This window comes from Indicator indicator, chromosome 16 (assembly GCF_027791375.1).
Source record: "Indicator indicator isolate 239-I01 chromosome 16, UM_Iind_1.1, whole genome shotgun sequence".
Lineage (NCBI taxonomy): Eukaryota > Metazoa > Chordata > Aves > Piciformes > Indicatoridae > Indicator > Indicator indicator.
Window position 1 is genome coordinate 74,390 of NC_072025.1, and position 24,407 is coordinate 98,796.

A 24,407-nucleotide genomic window follows, 5' to 3' on the forward strand; every position below is an offset into this window, starting at 1 on the left:
GGAAAGTCTCCAGAGAAGGAGACTCCACAACCTCTCTGGGCAGCCTCCCCCAGGCCTCCAGCACCCTCACAACAAAGAAGTTTCTCCTCATGCTGAGGTGGAACCTCCTGGCTTCCAGCCTGTACCCATTGCCCCTTGTCCTGTCCCTGGGCACCACCACACAGAGCCTGGCACCCTCTCCCTCAGATATCCATAGACATTGATCAGGTCCCCTCTCAGCCTTCTTTCCAGGCTAACCACCCCCAGGGCTCTCAGCCTCTCTCCACAGCAGAGATGTTCCAGTCCCTTCATCATCCTCACAGCCTCACTTGGACTCTTCCCAGCAGATCTCTGTCTCTCTTGCCCTGGGGAGCCCAGAACTGTGTGGTCCCAGCAGGGCAGAGCAGAGGGGCAGCACAACCTCCACAGCCCTGCTGACCACACTTCCATCAGCCAAAGCTAATCAAACAGAGCAGAGCTGTAGGGCCCAGTGGGTTTGGGTCAGGACTTAGAACCCAGTCTGGCAAAGTCCTGTGGAGGGAGGACTGCTTCATGCCATGCTGCTGAGTGCCACCAAGTATAGAGGGGACAGGATGGGCTGGTCCTGTGGGGAGGGGCTGGTCAAAGCCTGCTGCAGTGCCAAGCATGCAGGTTTGAGTCACACACTGCACTGCCTGGGAGCGACCCTCAAAGCCCCACACCAGCTTCTGATGCTGCATCAGCAACCCCCTTCTGCTGCTCAGCAGGGAGGCTGTGGCAGAAGAACTTCCAGGCAGCCAGGAGAGCTGCAGGCTCTGGTGCAGTCCTGACATGCTCCAAGGTCTGGGCAAGCAAAGACCCCTTGTGCAATCCTCTGTGCCAAGAGTGCAGATGGCACAGAGCCCTGAGCTTCCCACTGCTGCTCCTCAGCACTGCTCCTCCTCAGCACTGCTGATCCTTAGCACTGCTCCTCCTCAGCACTGCTCCTCAGCACTGCTCCTCCCCAGCACTGCTGCTCCTCCTCAGCACTGCTGCTCCTCAGCACTGCTCCTCCTCAGCACTGCTGATCCTTAGCACTGCTCCTCCTCAGCACTGCTCCTCAGCACTGCTCCTCCCCAGCACTGCTGCTCCTCCTCAGCACTGCTGCTCCTCCTCAGCACTGCTCCTCCTCAGCACTGCTCCTCCTCAGCACTGCTGCTCCTCAGCACTGCTCCTCCTCAGCACTGCTGATCCTTAGCACTGCTCCTCCTCAGCACTGCTCCTCAGCACTGCTCCTCCCCAGCACTCCTGCTCCTCCTCAGCACTGCTCCTCCTCAGCACTGCTCCTCCTCAGCACTGCTGCTGTAACCAGTGCAGGGGTGCACCCAACTGCTGGATGTGAGGTGGCTTCACAGGGACCCCTTCTGCACTTGGCTCCACATGGGCTGACTCCTGTGCTCCTGGCTATGGCGCAAGGACCTGGAGCTGCTGGAGGGGGTCCAGAGGAGGCCACCAAGATGATCAGAGGATGGAGAACCTCCTCTGTGAGGACAGGCTGGGCGAGTTGGGGCTGTTCAGCCTGGAGAAGAGAAAGCTCCAGGGAGACCTCAGAGCAGCCTTCCAGTAGCTGAAGGGGCTCCAAGCAGGCTGCAGAGGGACTGTTCCCAAAGGCCTACAGGGACAGGACCAGGGGCAATGGTTTGAAATGAGAGCAGAGCAGATTGAGATTGGATGTGAGGAACAAGTTCTGCAGCAGGAGGCTGCTGGAACACTGCAACAGCAGTGCAACCTGCTCTAGGGGAGGATGTCCCTGCTGAGGTCAGGGCTTGGGCTGGGGGAACTGTGGAGGTCCCTTCCAACCCAGCCCATGCTGTGGTTCCAACTTGGTTCTGCTGAAACTTGGTTTCCTGTGACTGCAGCCCTGGGCCTGGATTCACCAACTGACACCCCCCAGGCTGCTCTCCAGCCACTCCTCACCCAGCCTGGATATGTGCTTGGGATTTCCCTGACCCAGCTGCAGGACCCTGCCCCTTGCTGAAGGTGGTGAGGCTGGCTGGAGCCCACCATGAGCAAGGATGGATAGCTCAGACATGAGGGTGTCTGGTGCCCATCCCACTGGCCATGCTCCCTCTGCCCTGGCACTCATGCACCTGAGCACTGCTCCCTGTGCTCCTGGACCTCAAAACCATCCCAGGCCCTTTTCCAGGGGCTTTCAGACTTGCTGAACCTCTGTGGTGGGTTGAAAATTCCCCCTCAATATTAACTTTGCCAGACCAGCTCAGTGGAAGCAAATGAAAGCCAAACTGCAATCTCCAATGGAATGCAATGGATGGGTACAAAATCTCCAGGATTTACAATATTTACAGGGATTTCTAATTAACAAGCAGCACCAGGACCCCCCTGGCCAAAGACCAGGGGAGCTGCAACAGCTTCTCCTCCCTGCCTCCCCCTTACCCGCTGTACAAAGGGAAGAGAGAGAAGCAGAGATAGATTAGACTTAGCCAAAATAAAAGTGGTGCAGCCAAGATCAGCAAAGCAAGTTAGGATCTCCCCAGAGAAGAAGCACCTTGCTTTGTCCTTCAGTTCAAACCTGGCTTACCCTGAGACACTGGTGGGGTGACCTGTGTGGCCCAGGGGCTTGCCATGCCCTGCAAGGTTGAGCAGAATTGGTCTGCACTCTGCCTTCAGCCTCCTGGAGAACAGAGCTAGCTCCCGGCACTGGGGAACTGGCACAGCAGCCACGGTGCTGTGAGCAGGGCAGGAGATGATCTGCCTCCCACATCCCATCTCCCTGGGGGTGGGCTGCAAAGCCATTAGGGTCCTCAGGCTTCTGTCCTGGGGGCAAAGTTCAGCCCCAAGTCCACAAAACACAGAAGGGTTCTGGCCCCAGGTTGGGTTGGTTTGTTGCACAGCAGCAGCTCTCTCTCATGCCTTTTGCAGGTTCTGGGGTCACAGACTCACAGGATGTCTTTGATGGGAAGAGAGCTCCAAGCTCCAGTCCCACCCTCGACCCAGCTTTGCAGGGTCACCCCAAAACCATGTCCCTAAGCACAGCTCCACAGCTGCTGGAAGCCCTCAGAACCAGCAAGCAGGAGGGGAGGGGACAGGCTCCTCCTGTCCCTGTGCCCAGGGTGGCACTCACGTGGCATAGCCATAGACTGTATTGCCCCAGGGCTGCAGTGGCTGCACCTGCGACAGGGCACCCCCGGGGTTGTACCTGCAAGAGGAGAGCAGGGCAGGATCACTGCTGGGCACAGCTGGAAGCACCCACTGCTGCAGCAGTGCCCATCCCCTGCCCAGGGCAGCAAGCCCAACACAGAACCACACACAGGATACACCCAGTGGGAAGAGAGCTCCAAGCTCCAGTCCCACCCTTGACCCAGCTCTGCAGGGTCACCACTGAACCATGTCCCTAAGCACAGCTCCACAGCTGCTGGAACACCCCCAGGGATGGGGACTGCACCCTGGGCAGCCTGTTCCAGTGTCTGAGAGCCCTCTCTGTGAAGAAGTATTTCCTAGCATCCAGCCTGAGCCTGCCCTGGGGCAGCTTGGAACCATTTCCTCTGCTCCTGTCTCTTGCCACCAAGGAGCAGAGGCTGCTCCCTCCTCACTGCAACCTCCCTTCAGGGAGGGGATTCTGTCCCTCTGCTCTGCTCTGCTCTGCTCAGACCCCACCTGCAGCACTGCCTCCAGCTCTGGGGCCCCCAGCACAAGAAGGACCTGGAGCTGCTGGAGAGGCTCCAGAGGAGGCCACCAAGATGGTCAGAGGATGGAGAACCTCCCCTGTGGGGCCAGGCTGGGAGAGTTGGGGCTGTTCAACCTGGAGAAGAGAAGGCTCCAGGGAGACCTCAGAGCAGCCTTCCAGGACCTGAAGGGCTCCAGGAGAGCTGGGGAGGGACTTTGGACAAGGGCTGAGAGTGCCAGGATGAGGGACAATGGCTTTGAGCTGGGAGAGGGGAGATTGAGAGTAGAGAGGAGAAAGAAATTGTTGGCAGTGAGGGTGGGGAGACACTGGCACAGGTTGCCCAGGGAGGCTGTGGCTGCCTCCTGCCTGGAGGTGTTGAAGGCCAGGCTGGATGAGGCCTTGAGCAGCCTGGGCTGGTGGGAGGTGTCCCTGCCCATGGCAGGGGGTTGGAACTGGACGAGCTTTGGGGTCCCTTCCAACCTAAACTATTCTGTGACTCTATGAATCTCTGAACCTCCTAAGAGGTACAGGAGGCTTGAATTCTTTTTTTCTTTGTTTCAACCAAAGGCTTGGGAGTAAGGTGAAGAAAGGCAGGAAGGCAGCAAGCACTGTGACAGGCGGGGGCTGCTCAGACAAGAAGGGGAACAGTATGGTTTGTTCTGGGGAAAAGGCTTCTGCTGGCTTCCAACAAGCAGGAAAGGTGCTGATAAGTAAGCAGTGTGCTGGCAGGGCCAGCAGCCACCTGGGAATGAAGTTTTGGGGGGGGGCCTCCCCTGACCCCCTTAGCTGTGGCCACTGGAAGAGGCTGATATCCCTCCCTACCCTGCTGCAGGCTCCCTGGTGCTCGGCTGCTGCCGCTGGGCTGCTCGGCGCAGGGCTGCGCTCGCCCTGCTGTGTAACACACAGCTCCTCCAGCGGAGGACGAATGTCTGGGGCCTTCAGAAACCATTTTCCAAAGGCTGAGCTCTTGCTGATTCACAGCAGCACAGCAGAGATGAGCTGAGTGCTCCTGCTGCACCCCACCGCGGAGCACAGGGCTTCCTGCGGGCGAGAACAGCAGGGAGGGACCAGGAATCAACCACAGAAGCGTTTGGGCTGGAAGGAACCCCAAAGCTCAGCCAGCTCCAACCCCTGCCATGGGCAGGGACACCTCCCACCAGCCCACCTTGCTCAAGGCCTCATCCAGCCTGGCCCGGAACACATCCAGGGAGGAGGCATCCACATCCTGGGCAGCCTGTTCCAGTGTCTCACAACCCTTTCCATAGAAAAATGTTTGGTAATGTCCAGCCCAAACCTGCCCTGGCACAGCCTGAGACCATTCCTCTCCTTCTGTCATTAGTTGTGAGAAGAGACCACTGCCTGCCTTTGCACACCCTCCCTTCTGCAGTGAGCTCTCCCCTCAGCCTCCTCTTTTGTAGACCTCTGTCTCTGTGCTCAAGATATCAAACCCTTGCCCCAGCTCCCAGAGCTGTGCAGCACAGCAGCTCTGCTGCAGCCCTCCCCGTGGCAGCACAGCAGCTCTTCTGCAGCTCTCCCCATGGCACAACAGCAGGTCTGCTGCAGCCCTCCCCCATGGCAGCACAGCAGCTCTGCTGTAGCCCTCCCCATGGCAGCACAGCAGCTCTGCTGCAGCCTTCCCCCATGGCAGCACAGCAGCTCTGCTGCAGCCCTCCCCCATGGCAGCACAGCAGCTCTGCTGCAGCCTTCCCCAATGGCAGCACAGCAGCTCTGCTGCAGCCCTCCCCCATGGCAGCACAGCAGCTCTGCTGCAGCCCTCCCCATGGCAGCACAGCAGCTCTGCTGCAGCTCTCTCCCATGGCAGCACAGCAGCTCTGCTGCAGCCCTCCCCCATGGCAGCACAGCAGCTCTGCTGTAGCCCTCCCCCATGGCAGCACAGCAGCTCTGCTGCAGCTCTCACCCATGGCAGCACAGCAGCTCTGCTGCAGCTCTCCCCATGGCAGCACAGCCACATTGCTCTTTTCCAGCAGGTTTCCCCCCAGCAGGACCCCTCCTGAGGCGAGGCAGAGGCCCCAGGTGCTGGGAGCTAAGAGCAGTCATTAAAAAGGCATCAGCAAAGGGCATGCTGCTGGCTGGCAGCCCCAGCCCCGCCGGAACCTTTCCAGCATCCATTGGCATTTGCGGGGCAGGCGGCGCAGAGCCTCCTGGTGTCATCCAGAAAGGCCAAAGGCATCCATCTGGGTGGGGATCCTGGGGCTGAGCCTCAGCACCACGGCACGAGGCAGCCCAGGGTTGGCTGTGGTGACACAGCAGAAGCTGCCTTCCACCTCTCCAGCAGGTCAGGCAGGAGCCAGCTCTGGGACCCAAACCCTGTTCACAGAATCGCAGAATGGCTCAGGCTGGAAGGGACCTCAGAGCTCAGCTGCTGCAACCCCTGCCATGGGCAGGGACACCTCTCAGCTAGAGCTGAAGGAGAGGAGCCCATGGAGCCCTGCAGAGTGCTGTGGGCTCTCTGCAATGAAAACTTGCCTTCTCCTCTCCAGGCTGCACACCCCCAGCTCCCTCAGCCTGGCTTCACAGCAGAGCTGCTCCAACCCTAGGAGCATTCTTGTGGCCTCCTCTGCCCTTGCTCAGTGTCTCCTATTTTCCCCCTCTGGCAGGGAGGGGACAGAAAGAGGTTTCTCTGCTGCTCCATTCTGGGAAGCCCTGGCTGAAACATCTGCCTTGTCTCTGCCACCTGTCTGTTGTCCCCAGGCAGTGACCTGGCAGCCTGAGCAGGGCCAGGAATCCAGCCCAGGCAGGACAGAGCCACCAGCCCCTGCTCAGGCAGCCCCAGAGCACCTCTGCTGCCAGCTGCAGCTCTAAAAAGCATCTCCTGGAGCAGTGAGGTGACCCTGACCAACATCTCAGACTCCTCAGCATTGTGCAAAAGGTTATCCAAGCTCTGAAGAGAAGCAGCAGCTTTAGGCACTGCAAGGATCCTTCTTTGCTGATGGTTTTCCTCCTCAGCTGCTCCACAGAGCTCATTGCAGGAGATTTGGGACAGCAGCCACAGAGCCATGATACAGACAAGGACAACAGGAATGGCTAGGACCCCCTGAGGGGCTGTGCTGCCACCCCCTGCCCACCAGGGAGACCCTACAGCCACCAGCATGGTACCAACCCTGCAGGCACCACCATGGCACCAACCCTGCAGGCACCACCATGGCACCAACCCTACGGCCACCACCATGGCACCAACCCTGCAGCCATCACCATGGCACCAACCCTGCAGGCACCACCATGGCACCAACCCTACAGCCACCACCATGGCACCAACCCTGCAGCCATCACCATGGCACCAACCCTGCAGGCACCACCATGGCACCAACCCTACAGCCACCAGCATGGCACCAAACCTACAGTCATCACCATGGCACCAACCCTGCAGGCACCACCATGGCATCAACCCTACAGCCATCAGCATAGCACCAACCCTGCAGCCATCAGCATAGCACCAACCCTGCAGCCACCAGCATGGCACCAACCCTGCAGGCACTACCATGGCACCAACCCTGCAGGCATCAGCATGGCACCAACCCTGCAGGCATCAGCACCCTGCATCTCTCAGCTTCCCTGAGGCACTGTCCCAGCTCTCTGCAGTCAGCTCAGCCAGGCCATGGTGCTGATCTCCTTTGTGCTCTGAGTGGTCTCAGCTTTATCACCTTCTTCATAGATTCCTAGAATGGGTTGGGTTGGAAGGGATCCCAAAGCTCATCCAGCTGCAAGCCCCTGCCATGGGCAGGGACCCCTCCCACCAGAGCAGGTTGCTCAAGGCCTCATCCAGCCTGGCCTTCAACACCTCCAGGGCATCAACAACCTCTCTGGGCACCATTTTAATCTAAGAATTTCTTAGGGAGAACTTGTTTAGGGTGAGGGAGGGGAGACACTGCCCAGGGCTGTGGTTGAGGCTCTGTCCCTGCAGACATTCAAGCTCAGCCTGGATGTGTCCCTCAGCAGCCTGCTTTAGTTGGAGTTGCCCTTTGGGGGTCCCTTCCAGCCCAGTGCTGCCTGTGCCTCTGGCCCATCTCACCCTCAGGCTGTCCCTACCCCTCCCTTGCTTTCTGGGCTTGCAGTAAGTTTTGGGTTAAAAAGTTCTGGAAGTAGCCAAGCTGAGCTGGCAAGGGGGTGGGGACATCTCCCTGGCACAGAGTCCTGCACCTCCTGCTCTGCTGGCTGCTCACAACCACTCTGCACTCCAACAGCCTCTTTGGGATCTATTCTGGTAGCAGAATCCCAGCAGGGTTGGGTGGAAGGGCCCCGGTCCAACCTGCTGTTGGCAGCAGGACAACTGCCAGGAGAGGAGAGCACAGCCCTGGGCATCTCCATGTAGGAGATGTAGGGTGGGTGAGGGCCACCTGTGACTCACTGCCTTTGACAGCACCATTGGAGCTCACAGCTCAGACCCTCCTGAGCTAGTCCCAGGCCTGCACCTTCATGAATGCAGCCTGATGGTGCTGGCATGGTCACAGGCAGGGGACTGCCCTGCCCGGGCCTTCCAGAGGCCACCCTGTCCTGAAGGGTCACCTGGCCCAGACAGTGGCCAAGCCCCTGTCAATGTGCATTCCTGCACACGTCCTGGGCTCCAGAGAAACAGGTACCAGGGGTGAGTAACTCTGTGGCACAGCTGTGCACTGTGTGTGCCCCTGGCCATGGCTGGATATGTCCCATCCCAGTGCTCAGAGTCCTGTGTTACAGCCCAGAAGCCAGGCAGCTTGCCCTGTGCTCACCCAGGCAGCAGCAAGAGCCAAGTGCTGCCAGAGCAGCAGCTGAGGACCTGCCCTAGCAGACCAACAACTTCACCCAGGCCTTGCACCTGGACCAAGGCAGAAAGGGGAAAAGCTCCAAGGGAACTGAATCCCAGAAGAGGCTGCAGGCCAGCAAGGGAGCACACGAGAGGCCCTCAGCCCTCTCTGAGCCAAGGGCTGCTCCAACCACAGCCACAGCAGCTGGGAAGGTACCAGGCAGAGGAGCAAGTGGTGAGTCCTGGCTGCCATGGAATGCCGTCAGTGGGAAAGCACAGCTCACAGCAGCCTATGGCCAATGGGAACTGCTGGACTGGAAAGGTTAGACCTGTGCTGAAATCATTTCACTGCCCTTGGATGTGCAGTGTAAAACCTACAACCCAAACAATGCCCTGAGAATACATTTTGTGAACAAGTCCTGGTGGTGTTTGGAGAGACCACCCCCAAGAGAGTCATTATAATAGATATAAAATATACATTTATAGCACACACCCTCAGCTAATGACCTCCTGAGAGCATTTTGGAGCCATAGAATGGGTTGGGTTGGAAGGGGCCCCAAAGCTCAGCCAGCTCCAACCTCCTGCTTCTTCCTCCTCTCTACTCTCAATCTCCCCTCTCCCAGCTCAAAGCCATTGTCCCTCACCCTGGCACTCCCAGCCCTTGGCAAAAGTCCCTCACAACAAAGAAGTTTCTCCTCATGCTGAGGTGGAACCTCCTGGCTTCCAGCCTGTACCCATTGCCCCTTGTCCTGTCCCTGGGCACCACCACACAGAGCCTGGCACCTTCCTCCTGACCCCCACCCCTCAGATATCCATAGACATTGATCAGGTTCCCTCTCAGCCTTCTCCTCTCCACACGAAACACCCCCAGGGCTCTCAGCCTCTCTTCCCAGCACAGATGTTCCAGTCCTTCATCATCCTCACAGCCTCCCTTGGACTCTCTCCAGCAGGTCTCTGTCTCCCTTGCCCTGGGGAGCCCAGAACTGGACAGAGGATTGCAGTGTGGGCTCAGCAGGGCAGAGCAGAGAGGCAGCACAACCTCCCCAGCCCTGCTGGCCACACTTTTCCTGCTGAACCCCAGATGCCCTTGGCCCTCCTGGCCACCAGGGCACACTGCTGCCCACCAGGGCTCCAAGGTCTTTCTCCATGGGGCTGCTTCCCAGCAGGTTCCCCCTCCCCTGTGCTGGTGCCTGGGTGTCAGCCACCCCTCCCAGTTTGATGCCATCACTGGAGAGCTTAACTCTCCCTGAGGTGACCTCTGCCATGGCTGTGTGAGCCAGGAGCACCTCTTGCCCCAGCAGCCTCTCGCTCAGGGAGGCAGCAGAGTGCCAGCCCCTCCCAGCCCCCTCAGGAGCCATTCCCAGCCAGCTGGCTGCAGCTGCAGCTGGAGCTGAGCTCTGGCTGTCCTTGCAGGCAGCTGAGCCTCTCTGGGTCAGCTGCTCTGCCCCTCCATCTCCTTTCAAACCACAGCCTGGACATTTTCCCTTCTCCTCAGCTTGGCATTTCTCCCTAGGAGCCTTTCTCAGCCAGCTGGGGCCTCTCTCCTTTCCCTTGGCTCCAGTTGTTGTGAGATGAATGAGAGCCTCCTCTGCTCTTTCCAGGATGCTTTATCTGGAGGGAGCATTCCACACTTCCCATGCTGCAGCAGACACCATAGACACTCAGAAGTGTCCTCACAGCTCTCTTCTCCCCACTTTTAGCTCTAGACAGAGCTTGGGCACCCTCCCCACTCCACCACCCTTGATCTCTCAGGAAGTCCTTGATCTCCAAGTTCGTTCTTTCACACAATCACAGGAGCCAGAAGGGACCTCTGGTGGTTCTGCTCCAGCCCCCTGCCAGGCTGGATCAATTTATTAGCACCTCTGCCATACCAGAAGCTCCACCTCACCATGTGGAGAAGCTTCTTTGGTGTGAGGGTGCTGGAGGCCTGGAGCAGGCTGCCCAGAGAGGTTGTGGCATCTCCTTCTCTGGACACTTTCCAACCCTCCCTGGCTGTGTTCCTCTATGCCCTGCCCTGGCAGGGCTTGTACTGGATGATCCCTGGAGGTCCTTTCCAACCCCCACCATTGTATGATGGAGATCCCACCTGGCTGGTCCCTGCTGATCCCCCTCCAGGCCCTTGCAGAGCAATCCCAGAGCAGTGAGGTAACTCCAAACAAGTACCAGAGGCAGGCAGGAGGGGACTGTCCCCAGCTGGGCTGCCCTTGGGGTCCTGGCTCCTCTGGACAGCTCTGAGCCATGCAAAGCAGTGCCTGAAGTTGCCTTCAACACAACAGGCAGACACTTAGGAAAAGAAACTGCACCAATCCTGACTTCCAGGAGGTTCTTCCTCCTCCATCCTGGTCTTCTCCATCTCTCACATGAAGGAGATCCTGCATCTGAGAGGGAATCTGGATGGCACAGGAGCTAACAGCCTGCAGTGTCCCTGTGTGCCATGCCAGAAGGGGCACAGAGCATGGCAGGGGTGGAAGGGACCTCCAGAGCTCATCCAGCCCAACCCCTGCCAGAGCAGGGGCACCCAGGGCAAGGCACCCGGGAACACAGCCAGGGGAGTCTGGAGAGCCTCCAGGGAAGGAGCCATGGGGGGGGTCCCTGGTGGCCTCTGCTGCTTGAACCCCAACCCCCACGGTGAGCACTGCCTGGGGGGGACCTCTGACCTTCCTCCTGCTGCCCAGCAGCTGCCCTGCCCCAGCTGCCCCCACTGGGAGCACACTCACAGAGCTCAGACCCTGCTCTGGCACAGGCATAAGGAACCCACCCTGGGGCCCCGGTCACACACTGCCATCTGGGTGCCTTGCCAGGCCTCGTGCCCCTTGCACCAGAGCTCTGGAGCTGGGTGAGGAGGCAATGCCAGCGCCGTGCCCAGGGCCTGTGGTGCCCAGGGGCTTCTCCCTCCCTCCAGCACTGCAGCAAAGTCCAGGCACAGGAAGCCCCAGGCAAGTGCCCTTGCCCCTGAGCCACGCCAGGCTTTACCTGGCAATGCCAGGGCTGGTTGGTGGGCCTGGCCTTTGTCAGTCATCACTACAACTCCCTGCTGATCCCACTGCCCCGGGGCTGGGCCCAGTGGGCTTCAGGTCCCACACACCACAGGGTGCAGATGGGAGAGGCTCCCACCCACACCACAGCTCCCACTCGCACCACAGCTCCCACACACATCACAGCTCCCACCCACACCACAGCTCCCACTCACACCACAGCTCCCACCCACATCACAGCTCCCACTCACACCACAGCTCCCACACCACAGCTCCCACCCACACCACAGCTCCCACTCACACCACAGCTCCCACACCACAGCACATCCATGCCAGCAGTGCCCAGCAGGTCAGGGGCAGCCGTGCCTGATGCCCGCAGGTCCCATCCATGCCAGCAGTGCCCAGCAGGTCAGGGGCAGCTGTGCCTGGTGCCAGCCTGCTGCAGGGCACTGCAGAGCTGGCTCAGGTCACTTTCATCGTTCTCCTCTGGCTGGCTGCTGGTGCTGGGGCTGCTGCTGGGCAAGCTGTGCCCAGAGCCTGCTCTCAGATGTGCTTGCCCCTTAGGGTCCGTGCTCAGCACCACTGCAGGCTGCAGCCATGCATGGGTGGCTGCAGTGCCCTGGCTGCAGCCCTGCCCCAGCAGGGCTCTCTGCAGGGTTGTCTGCAGGCTCTCCTGAGTCCTTCGCGTGCTGCTCCGCTGCCTGTAGTGCAAGTCCAGTTGCAGCACCACATCTGCCTGCAGGGGAGAGCAGAGGGCAGAGTCAGGCAGGGCCCAGGCCTGGGGTAGAGCAGAGCTGCAGGGCTGCTGTGCAGGCTCACAGCTCCCTGCTGTGGCCTGAGGGTGCAGTGCTGCTGCCAGAGAAACTGCTCCCTGTGCTGCTGGCAGCCCTCAGCCAGGGCTGCTGCACCTCAGGCCTTCTCCCCAGCTCAGGACACCTCACTGAGATCCAGCAGCTGGGCCAGGGCACTGCCAGAAGGGAGCATGAATCACAGAATGCTAAGTGTGTTGGGGTGGAAGGGACCCCAAAGCTCATCCAGTTCCAACCCCCTGCCATGGGCAGGGACACCTCCTACCAGCCCAGGCTGCTCAAGGCCTCATCCAGCCTGGCCTTCAGCACCTCCAGGCAGGAGGCAGCCACAGCCTCCCTGGGCAACCTGTGCCAGTGTCTCCCCACCCTCACTACCAACAATTTCTTTCTCCTCTCCAGTCTCCATCTCCCCTCTCCCAGCTCAAAGCCATTGTTCCTCATCCTGGCACTTCCAGCTCTTGTCCAAAGTCCCTCCCCAGCTCTCCTGGCACCGTTTCAGGTCCTGGAAGGCTGCTCTGAGGTCTCCCTGGAGCCTTCTCTTCTCCAGGCTGAACAGCCCCAACACTCCCAGCCTGGCCCCACAGGGGAGGATCTCTAGCCTCTGATCATCCCCATGTCATTTTCTGGAGGGCAGCAGGACTGCAGTCAGGCAAGCTGCACCCCTGAGCAGCACACCCAGAGTGTCCATGGCAGAGGAGTGCTGCACACAGAGAGTGAAGTGTGCAAGGGCAGGGATGGGAACAGCTTAAACAGACAGAGCACAGTGCCCTGCTCTGCTGGGACCCCACCTGCAGCACTGCCTCCAGCAAGTAGGACCTGGAGCTGCTGGAGAGGGCCAGAGGAGGCCATGGAGGTGATCAGTGGGCAGGGACAGGCTAGGGGAGTTGGGGCTGTTCAGCCTGGATGAGGCCTTGAGCAACCTGGGCTGGTGGGAGGTGTCCCTGCCCAGGGCAGGGGTTGGATGATCTCTGAGGTCCTTTCCAGTCCAACCCATTCCATGACTCCATGAAGAGCACCCAGCAGCTGCAAACAGCAGCACCTCACAGGGACCCAGCAGGGCCTGAGGTTCTTACAGAGGTGGTGAAGACATCAGAGAACAACCACCAGGAAACAACCACCAGGAAACAACCAGGAAACAAGAAGGCAGTTGCCTGGCAGCCAAAGCCCTCAGCAGGGGCAGTGCCCCCTGTGCCAAGCAGGCAGATGTAGAATGGAGCCAGAAGACTCTGGCAGGCAGGCAGGGCCAGGGCTCAGGCCTGCACCTGAAGGCAAGGCTGAGTGCTTGTCAGGGGCTGCAGGGCTGCACTGTGCTGGGGCTCAGCACCACCTCAGCAAAGGGAGCTGCCTGTAGCAGTGCTTGGTGTGAGCCTGCCTGGAGCAGAGGAGCAGCTGGCAGTGCCCAGGCTCGGGGGCAGAGAGGGGAAAGCTTCCACTGAGAGAGGAGGGGCAGGGTGCTTGGGGAGAGGAAATGTGCTGAGAGGGACAGGCCAGGGGAGCAGCAGTGCTGCCTCTCTCCTGGTCTGCAAACAGTGTGAGGATCATCTGATGTGTGCCCAAGAGGCACAGCTTGGGCTAGGCCTAGCAGTGCCACTCTGCTGGCAGGAGGTGAAGTGTCCTGGCCAGGCCCTGAGCCCCTCCCCAGCAGCCACTCATCCCTCTGGGACCTCCCCCAGCAGGGACACTTGGGCTGACCCAGGCAGGGAGCAGGGGCCCTGGCCAGGCAGCAGACCCAGCCAAGAGCAAGAGGACAACTGCTGTGCCTGGAGAGCAACAAAGCTTCTGCACACATCTGGGACTCAGGGGTGCCAGTGCCATGGGACAGCAGCAGAGGGGCACAGCCAGCTCGAGCCAGGGGGGCTGGGCAGTGGCATTGTGTGAGGGTGCATGAAGCCTGCAGCTGGCAGCTCCCTACCTGAATCTGCTGCAGTGCAGGCAGCTGCAGGGTGCAGTCCATCTCCTGCTTGCAGACATAGGCCAGCAGGGAGCCCAGGAGGTCCGGGTGGCTCTGCCTCGGGGTGGCCACATTGTCCCTGTCCTGGGGCAGGAAAGGAAGAGGGAACACAAAGAAATAAGGGCAGGATCCTGCACCTGCCCCAGGACAGCTCCTCAGTACCAGTCCAGGCTGGGGGGGTGAGATGGAGAGCAGCCCTGCAGAGAAGGGCTTGGGGGTGCGGGGGGGGAGAAGCTGGACAGCAGCCAGCAATGGACAATGGCAGCTCAGAAGGCCAAGGGCAGCCTGGGCTGCATCCAAAGCAGTGAGGCCAGAGATGGAGAGAGAGGATCCTGCCCCTCTGCTCTGCTCTGTGAGACCTCACCTGCAGGGCTGGGGCCAGATATGGGACCCCCAACACAAGAGAGACCTGGACCTGATGGAGAGGGTGGGGAGGCACTGGCATAGGTTGCCCAGGGAGGCTGTGGATGCCTCCTGCCTGGAAGTATTGCAGGCCAGGCTGGATGAGGCCTTGAGCAAGCTGGGTTGGTGGGAGATGTCCCTGCCCATGGGAGGGGGTTGGAAATGGATGATCTTCGAGGTCCCTTCCAACCCAACCCATTCTATGATTCTAAGAATGTGTATTTCATGAGGTCGTGCTGTGGTGCACCCCTGAGCTCAGCAGGGACCATGCAGAGCAGTCCTGGGCACCCCTGAGCTCAGCAGGGACCATGCAGAGCAGTCCTGGGCACCCCCGGGCACTCCTGAGCTCAGCAGGGACCATGCAGAGCACTCCTGAGCTCCCTGAGCTCAGCAGGGACCATGCAGAGCAGTCCCACACCACCTTGCACCAGAAAGCCTTCTCCAAACCCATAGATTGTCCTCTGCTGCACTTTCTGCCCATGGCCTCTGGTCCTGGCACTGGGCACCACTGGGCTGCCCCCTCTGCACCCTCCCTCAGGTGCTGGCAGACCTTGCTGAGATCTTCCTGAGCCTTCTGCTCCCCAGCAGGAGCAGTGCCAGCTCTGCCAGCAGAGATGCTGCAGCCCCTTGGCATCTCTGTGGCCCTGTGCTGGACTCCTCCCAGCATGTCCCTGGCTCCTGCTCCTGAGGAGCCCACACATGGGCACAGCTCTCCAGAGCTGGCCTCACCAATGCTGAGCAGAGGGCACAGATCCTCTCCACAGCCCAGTCTGCCACTCACCTTCGTCCCTCTGAGGACCTCTTGCTGGCTAATGGTCAGCTTGGTGTCCACCACGAGGCCTCTGCAGCCTGCTGGCCTTCAGCACATCCAGGGAGGTTCTCCTCCCCCTCTGCTCTGCCCTGCTGAGACCTCACCTGCAATACTGCATCCAGCTCTGGGCTCCCCAGTTCAGGAGGGACAGGGATCTGCTGGAGAGAGTCCAAGGGAGGCTCCAAGGCTGCTGAAGGGCCTGGAGCAGTGCCTGGGGAGGAGAGGCTGAGAGCCCTGGGGCTGTTTAGTCTGGAGAGGAGAAGGCTGAGAGGGATCTGATCAATGTCTGTCAATAGCTGAGGGCTGGGGGTCAGGAGGGAAGGGACAGGGACAGCCTCTGCTCACTGTGCCCTGGGATAGGACAAGGAGCAATGGATGGAAACTGCAGCACAGGAGGTTCCACCTCAGCATGAGGAGAAACTTCTGCACTGTGAGGGTCCCAGAGCCCTGGAGCAGGCTGCCCAGAGAGGTTGTGGAGTCTCCTTCTCTGGAGCCTTTCCAAACTCACCTGGCTGTGTTCCTGTGTGCCCACCCCACCCTGTGTTCCTGTGGGTGGCCCTGCTCTGGCACAGGCTGGGATGGAGATCTCCAGAGGTCCCTTCCAAGCCCTGACTGTGATCCTGTGAGCTATGACTCTGTGAGCTGAAATTGCCTTCCCAACCAGTTCCTCTGAAACAGCTGTGCCTGTGCACAGAGTCCCAGCTGCTGAGAGCAGGACCCTGCTCTGCCCCCTGCTGCCCCTTTCTCCTGTGCCCACATCCCCCTGGGTGCCAGCAGCAGCTCCTCCTCCTCATGTGTGAGCAGAGAACTTGCTGGGGGTCCACTCTGAGCACTGATGATGATGATGGAAACTGGTACTAGTCCCAGTACTGCTGCCTGGCACTGCCCATTAGTGGCCTCGAGCTGGACCGCCCACCATGGACCACCATGAGCTTTTGAGTATCTCTGGCAGCTGGCAGCTGAGCCCAGGCTCCATCCCCCTGCTGCTCCAGCCTGGGACCAGCTTGTCAGGGAGGCTGTCACACCTCAGTGTTCCAGGCAGACAATGGCCTCTGCTCTCCCCTCACCCATGGAGCTGCTCAGTGCCATGCTGGAGGGCACCTGGGCACCAGGCATGGTTTCCCCTTTGGAACCTGACCCCTTCCACTCAGCTTCCTGTCCTTGCAGTGTCTGCAGATGGCTTTAGGGATTGCTGGCTCCCTCCTCTCCCCAGGGATCCAGGTGAGGCTGATCCTCTCCAGAGCTTCATTCCTGTCCTGACAGGCTCTGCTCTGGGCCCCAGGGAGAGCACCCAGAGGTGCTGAGTGCCCTCACAGCCTCATCTCCAGCTCCCTCAGCACTCCTGGGTGCACCCTGCCAGCTCCCACACGTTTATCAATATCCACTTTGGTTAAGTGCTCCCTGACCTGCTCCTTGTCCACCAGCTGCAAGTCCTCCTTGTCCCAGACCTTGCCCAGGGAGGTTGTGGATGCCATCTGGGCTGGCAGAGCACTGGACAGCTACAAAACAGGGATCAGTGCTAGAAAATCCCTCCCCAATTCCTCTGGCAAGCCCTGCAGCCAGCCCAGGCCCTCTGCTTGGCTCACTTGGGAAAGCAGAAGGTGGCAGATGGTGGGAAAAGTGCCCCTGCCTCAGCCAAACTGCTCCCTGGGCACACCTCACAGCCAAGCCTGGGCATGTTGGCATTCAGCTTCCAGCTCCTGCACCTCAGCAACGCCAGTGTGGCTCAGGCACTGCCACAAACGTGGCTCAGGCAGTGCCAAAAGGGTGCCTCAGGCACTCCCAGCAGCTACCTGAGGGCTGGCACAGCTGCCAGCTTGCCCACACCCTGCAAGGAGCCAGGTGCCCTCCTGCACCTCTGTGGCCCCACAGGTGAGGGTGAGGTGGCTGTGGGTGCCAGGTGGGGCAGGTGAGTGCCACATGAGGCCACTGTGAGCCAGCAGTGGGGCCCAGAGGTTCCCCACAGTCAGGCTAAAGGACTGCAGGAAAGGAGGAAGGTGGACAGCAAGGAGGAGCAGCAGAGAGAATCCTGAGAGGTTGCATGGAGCAGCAGGAAGGGCCAGGCTGGGCAGCTCTGATGGGAAGGGAGTGAGAATGGCTGGAAGGAGGCTGGCAGGGCTCAGCAGGGCTGCTCTGAGGTCTGCCTGGAGCCTTCTCTTCTCCAGGCTGAACACCCCCAGCTCCCTCAGCCTGTTCCCAGAGCAGAGGTTCTCCAACCCCCTGATCATCTGATCATCTTGGTGGCCTCATCTGGGCCCTCTCCATCAGGTTCAAGTCCTTCCTGTGTTGGGGTCCCATACCTGGTCCCAGCCCTGCAGGTGAGGTCTCACAGAGCAGGGCAGAGGGGCAGGATCCTCTCTCTCCATCTCTGGGCACACTGCTTTGGATGCAGCCCAGGCTGCCCTTGGCCTTCTGTGCTGCCAGTGCCCATTGCTGGCTCCTGTCCAGCTTCTCCCTCTGGCCCCCACACCCCCAGGTCCTTCTCTGCAGGGCTGCTCTGGCCCTCCTCATCCCTAGCCTGGACTGCCAGTGAGGATTGTTCTGGTCCAGGTGCAGGACCTGCACTTGCTCTTGTTGAACCTCATGGCCACAGGGTTCTGACACCTCCAGCCACGGGGACTCCACCACCTCCCTGGGCAGCCTATGCCAATCCCTGACCACTCCTGCACTGAAGACATTTTTCCTCCTCTCCAACCTAACCCTCCCCTGGCACAACTTCAGGACATTTCCTCTTCTTCTATCACCAGAGACCAGGCAGCAGAGCCCAACCCCCACCTGGCTCCAGCCTCCTCTCAGGAGCTGCAGAGAGCAATGAGGTCTCCCTCAGCCTCCTCTTCCTCACACCAACCCCCCCCAGCTCCCTCAGCTGCTCCTCCCCAGCCCTCTTCTCCAGACCCTTCCACAGCTTTCTTGCTCTTCTCTGCACCTGCTCCAGCCCTCAGTGTCCTTCTTGGCATGAGGGCCCCAGGGCTGTGCTGGGTTAGGAGCCAGGCAGGCAGCCTGTGGAGCCCTGGTGGCTGGCAGGGGCTCTCCAGGAGGTGCCTGCAGAGGACTCTTGCAGCAGAGGCAGCAGTGCAGGGAGGTCTTTCTCAGGTGACTTTGGCCTTTCCCAGCCCTCAGCATGCCCTGGGCTCCCCCTGGTTCCCCCTCACCTCTGCCTGGGCGGAAGGAGGCTGCTGGCCTGGAGGGGCAGGGGCCCAGGGGGAGCAGCTGCGTTCTGAGGTCCCCTCCACGCTCAGGCAAGTGCCAGGGGCCCGGCGGAGCAGCAGGAGGACCTCAGCCAGGTGTGCTGAGGTGGGCAGCAGCTTGGCACAGATGTGCAGCACGTTGGAGAAGAGCCAGTGGCAGTGTAGCTCCACCTCTGCCCCGCAGGAGAAGGTCAGCACTCTGCTCAGCAGCTCTGCAAGGCAAAGCTGAGCTGCCAGTTGCTCCCAGGCTGCCTGCAGGGCAGTGCCCCCAGCCCGTGCCCCGGGGCTCACCACGGCTGTGTCCCCAGCGCTGGGCAGCTGGTGCCGAGGGGCAGAGGGGGTCTGTCAGGGTCCGGGGCTCCTTCAGCGTGTGCTTGATCTCCATCACCTGCCTGCCAGCCACCAGCGGGTCCTGCCCCACAGCTGGGCACAGGTGGCAGGCAGTCACTGCGGTGCCTCGGGCACCCTCCTGCCTGGCAGACCCTCTCTAGTGGCAGGGAGCCTTGCCCTGCCTCACCTTGGAGGGCCCTTCCTGCCCAGGCCAGGCTGCGATGCAGGGAGGGAGGCTCCAGGCTGCTGCCAGCTCATCCAGAGCTGCCAGGGGCATGGCCTGGCACTGGAATGTGAGGGAAGGGAAGGGAAGGGAGGGGAGGGGAGGGGAGGAGAGGGGAGGGGAGGGGAGGAGTGAAAGCACTGATTTCCTGCTGCTGTCCCTCCTGAGCCCTGCAGGTGGTGTCCAGCCCAGCCCTTACCCTCTAACACATCCTCCAGCATGCGTGTGACCTTTTTCTCCTGCAGGATGTGCTTCTTCAGGTACTTCATGAAGATCCCCGAGCTGAGCTCCCCATCCTGCAGCTCATAGGCCTCTGCATCTTCACTCCTGCAGGAGGGACTTGTCCTCATCTTTCTGCACTGCCATGGAGCCCTCAGAGGCAGCCAGGGCTTGCTGGCTCCACGCAGGCTCTGCTGGCTGAGTCCCAGGTTAGGTCCTCAAGCAGTGCCATGAAGTGCTTGGTGCTGGCCCAGGAGAGGCAGGGGGGGGCATGGGATGGGCAGGAGCAGCAGGAGGGGTGGATAGCAGAGCAGCCTCTTCTGCCAGCCTCCATGGGTGACAGCAGCTGGCAAGGCAGAGGAACTGCCAGTGGAGCAGCTCAGGAGGCTTCAGGTGACCTGTTCACAGCACAGGCAGCTGGGCAGACAGGGCAGGCCTGGGGGCACAGGGGACTGGAACTGATGCTACCTGTGAGTGATGCCAGGCTGCCAGCAGGGCAGTCAGGGCGACAGAAGAGCCTGAAGAACAGTGCTGGGGAGCAGGGGGAGTGCCAGAGGAGACCTGAGAGAGGCCCTCTGAAGGCCTCAAAGCCACCAAGCAGGAGGGGAGGGGAGAGGAGGAGCCTTTGCCTTGTGTCCCAGGGTGGGGCCAGCAGAAGCCCTCAAAGCCACCAAGCAGGAGGGGACAGGAGGGGCCAAGAGGAGCCTGTCCATGTGTCCCAGCATGGGGCCAGCAGAAGCCCTCAGAACCAGCAAGCAGGAGGGGAGGGGACAGGCTCCTCCTGTCCCTGTGCCCAGGGTGGCACTCACGTGGCATAGCCATAGACTGTATTGCCCCAGGGCTGCAGTGGCTGCACCTGCGACAGGGCACCCCCGGGGTTGTACCTGCAAGAGGAGAGCAGGGCAGGATCACTGCTGGGCACAGCTGGAAGCACCCACTGCTGCAGCAGTGCCCATCCCCTGCCCAGGGCAGCAAGCCCAACACAGAACCACACACAGGATATACCCAGTGGGAAGAGAGCTCCAAGCTCCAGTCCCACCCTTGACCCAGCTCTGCAGGGTCACCACTGAACCATGTCCCTAAGCACAGCTCCACAGCTGCTGGAACACCCCCAGGGATGGGGACTGCACCCTGGGCAGCCTGTTCCAGTGTCTGAGAGCCCTCTCTGTGAAGAAGTATTTCCTAGCATCCAGCCTGAGCCTGCCCTGGGGCAGCTTGGAACCATCTCCTCTGCTCCTGTCTCTTGCCACCAAGGAGCAGAGGCTGCTCCCTCCTCACTGCAACCTCCCTTCATCTGCAGAGAGCAATGAGGTCTCCCTCAGCCTCTTCTCCAGCCTGAACACCCCCAGCTCCCTCAGCCCCTCCTCTAGCCCAGGGGCTCCAGGCCCTGCTCCAGCCTTGCTGCCCTGCTCTGGTCCTACTCCAGCTCCTCAATGCCCTTCCTGGGGTGAGGGCCCAGAGCTGAACACAGCACTGGAGGTGTGGCACAGGGGGATGGTCACCTCCTGTCCCTGCTGCCTGCAAGCCAGGATGCCATGGGCCTCCTTGGGCACCTGGGCACTGCTGGCTCATATTTAACCCTCACCCACACTCCTTGGGCAGCAGCAGAGGGTGAAGCCAGGAGTCCCCTGAAGACCACAGACGAAGCAGCTCTGACCTGTCTGCACTGGAGAGCTGCTCCCTGCCTTGCAAGCAAGCCTGAGGCTGTGGCTGCAGCCAGGCCTCTTGAGGCCACTTCTTAGCAGCACAGAGCAGAGATGCCAGGAGCTCACCATGGCCCAAGGGACAGTGTCCCTGAGGGAGTCACAGGTGGCATGGCTCTGTCTCCAGCACCAGTCCCAGGGCTCCGGGGTACCCTGCAGCCCCTGCCAGCCCATGCACACCTCTGTCCCAGGGCTCTGGGGTACCCTGCAGCCCCTGCCAGCCCATGCACACCTCTGTCCCAGGAACACACAGCACACCACAGCTGAGCCCCCTCCAGATGTCACTGAGAGGAGGACACCCACTCAGGTGTCCCAGTCCAGAGCTGGTCCCAGCACCCTGCCCAGGCAGGCAGGTCCACGCTGGCAGGCCTGCTCTGCACACCACCATGCCATGGTGCACTTCATGGCCAAGCCCTGCCCATCTGACTGCAGCCAGACTGAACACCAGGGGCACCAGCTGCCTCCAGGTTACACCAGTGACTGGGCACTGCTCCCAGCTGCACAGGAATCAGAGCCAGGCACAGAGGCAGCTCCAGCACAGCTTCCTGGGGCTGAAGCTGGCAGACTGAGGAGAGCAGAGCCCATGGTTGTGTTGGCACACAAGCACCTTGCCTGCTGCTGGTGGGCTCAGGCTGCAGATGTTCAATGTCAGGCTTCTAGAAATGGTCAGAAGGGAGGATGTGGCACAGGAGATGGCTGCTGAACAGGAACATGGGGCAGAGACGGAGCTGCTCCTCAGCTGCTCCTCAAGGAACACAGGCATTTCACACTGGGCACAGGCTGCCCAGGCAGGTGGCTGAACCCCCACCCCTGGAGGGGGTTCAAAGAGGCAGAGCTGTGGTGCCGAGGGACCTGGTTCAGCACCAACCTGGGTGGGGTTAGAGAATGGTTGGCTTCAATTGTTCAGGCTGGAAAAGCCCTCTGAGATCATTGAGTCCAAGCCAACACCACCATGGCCATCAAGCCATGCCCTTGGCCTGCAGCTCTTAGGCCTGCAGCGGCAGCAGGTGACTGCGTGCCCACTTCCAGCAGAGGCATTCCCAGTGGGAGCAGTCCTGGGCTCTCCATTCCAGCAGACTGTCAGGTCAGGCAAGAGCCAGTGCAGAGCTGTCCCTGTGCTGCCTGCACTCCAACCAGAAAAATGCCAAGGGACCTTGCTGCCACCAGCCCTGCAGTGTCCAGTCCTTGGTGCCCTTCCTCTGCAGGGCAGGGAATGCTCACTCTGAGCAGATTACAGCCTGGGACTTGTTCTGCTGCCTCAGCTCCATGCTGCCAGCATCGCTGGAGCTTGCAGTCCCTTGATACCTGCCCAAGAAGGCTCCAGGGAGACCTCAGAGCAGCCTTCCAGGACCTGAAGGGCTCCAGGAGAGCTGGGGAGGGACTTTGGACAAGGGCTGAGAGTGCCAGGATGAGGGACAATGGCTTTGAGCTGGGAGAGGGGAGATGGAGACTGGAGAGGAGGAAGAAATTGTTGGCAGTGAGGGTGAGGAGACACTGGCACAGGTTGCCCAGGGAGGCTGTGGCTGCCTCCTGCCTGGAGGTGTTGAAGGCCAGGCTGGATGAGGCCTTGAGCAGCCTGGGTTGGTGGGAGGGGTCCCTGCCCAGGGCAGGGTTTGGAGCTGGATGAGCTCTGGGGCCCCTTCCACCCCAACCCATTCTGTGATTCCATGATGAGCTTTCCACAGACAGAGCTAAAAAAGCTGAGCTCTGATCTCTGAGCTCAGCAGCAGCCTGGGCCCCACCTCACAACAGCACTCCAAGAAGTGTGCAAGGCCAAGCTGCTCAGCTCACAATACTCTCCCCACCCTGTTGCACTTTCCTCCTGGGGATGCTGGCAAGAGCACAGCCAGGAGGAGAGGTGAGCTGGGGAGCCCCAGCAGCAGCAGCTCCCTGCAGCAGCAGCCTGTCAGGTTGGGTGGCTCAGGGAGGGCTGACACAGAGACAAACCCTGTGCTGAGCTCCAGCCACCCCTTCATGCCAGGGCACAGCCACCCCTCTGCAGCCTGCAGGGAGTCTGCCTTTGCTTGCCAGGCTTCTTCACCCCAAAGAGCCATGGGAAGGTCTCCAGCAGAGCTCAGGCAGATGTCCTCTGCACCTAACACAAGCCCAGGACACCCTGCAGGACCTGGCAGGCTGCTGCTGTTATGGCACAACCCAATGGACCTTCCCAGCAGCCTGGGCTTGGCAGCACACCAGGGGATGTGGCCCTGGCCAGCCACAGGAGCACCCCAGGGACTTGGGCAGAAAGCTGGGGCTGCGCCTGGCACCTGCTGCCCACAGCCCCTCCACACAGCAGGCTGTGCCCAGCCCCAGGGAGGGAGGAGGAGGAGCAGCCTACCACTTCCTGCAGGTGTCCAGCAGGATAAGGTTCAGGGCTGTCTCCTGCTGCTGCATCTTCTGGAGGATCCTCTGCACACTGATGCAGTTCTCAGGGGTGTAGGGCTGTGGAGCATCAACAGGGACCATGTAGTTCCTCCCCAGATGTTCATAGCCATGCCCAGCATAGTAGAAGACAGCTGGGAACAGGGAGAGAAGATGAGTGATGGAGTGAGCCTGCAGGTCTGTAACCTGCTCCTCACAGCCAGACAATCACAGAGCTGCTTGGGCTGGAGCAGGCTTCCAAGGTCACCCAGCCCAACCACCAACCCAGCCCCACCATGGCCACCAAACCATGGCCCCAAGAGCCATGGCCACAGGGTTCTGGAACACCTCCACCCATGGGGACTCCACCACCACCACTCTGCCAATCCCTGACCACTTCTGCACTGAAGACATTTTTCCTCCTCTCCAACCTAACCCTCCCCTGGCACAATTTCAGGTCAGTTCCTCTCCTTCTGTCACCTGAGACCAGGCAGCAGAGCCCAACCCCCACCTGGCTCCAGCCTCCTCTCAGGAGCTGCAGAGAGCAATGAGGTCTCCCTCAGTCTCCTCTTCTCCACACCAAACCCCCCCAGCTCCCTCAGCTGCTCCTCCCCAGCCCTCTTCTCCAGACCCTTCCACAGCTTTCTTGCTCTTCTCTGCACCTGCTCCAGCCCTCAGTGTCCTTCTTGGCATGAGGGCCCCAGGGCTGTGCTGGGTTAGGAGCCAGGCAGGCAGCCTGTGGAGCCCTGGTGGCTGGCAGGGGCTCTCCAGGAGGTGCCTGCAGAGGACTCTTGCAGCAGAGGCAGTAGTGCAGGGAGGTCTTTCCCAGGTGGGTTCAGCTTCTCCCTCACCAGCACCCCCAAGTCCTCTGCAGGGCTGCTCTCAATCTCACCACCCCCAGCTGGATTGCTACCAAGGGTTGCCCTCACCCAGGTGCAAGACCTGGCACTTGGCCTTGTTAGACCTCAGGAGGTTCTCCTCAGCCACCTCTGCAGCCTGTCCAGGTCCCTCTGCATGGCTCCCAGCCCTCAGCTTTACCAAGCCCTCAGCTTGGTGCCACCTGCACTATTGC

General features: G+C 60.6%; 1 protein-coding gene across 1 annotated transcript in view; it reads right to left on the reverse strand.

Annotated features, from left to right (window-relative positions):
* Nucleotides 1-3,075: 3,075 nt before the first annotated feature.
* The window catches only part of LOC128972226 (mucosa-associated lymphoid tissue lymphoma translocation protein 1-like), a 31,476-nt gene continuing 10,144 nt past the window's right edge, over nucleotides 3,076-24,407 (reverse strand). Inside the window, exons 9-17 of the mRNA XM_054388096.1 lie at nucleotides 23,313-23,490; nucleotides 20,081-20,155; nucleotides 19,252-19,379; nucleotides 18,791-18,922; nucleotides 18,464-18,711; nucleotides 14,060-14,182; nucleotides 11,775-12,074; nucleotides 4,445-4,551; nucleotides 3,076-3,154 (exon numbers count right to left, since the gene is read on the reverse strand). Of these exons, the coding sequence (XP_054244071.1) occupies nucleotides 3,076-3,154; nucleotides 4,445-4,551; nucleotides 11,775-12,074; nucleotides 14,060-14,182; nucleotides 18,464-18,711; nucleotides 18,791-18,922; nucleotides 19,252-19,379; nucleotides 20,081-20,155; nucleotides 23,313-23,490 (1,370 nt within the window). The remainder of the gene's footprint in view (nucleotides 3,155-4,444; nucleotides 4,552-11,774; nucleotides 12,075-14,059; nucleotides 14,183-18,463; nucleotides 18,712-18,790; nucleotides 18,923-19,251; nucleotides 19,380-20,080; nucleotides 20,156-23,312; nucleotides 23,491-24,407) is intronic.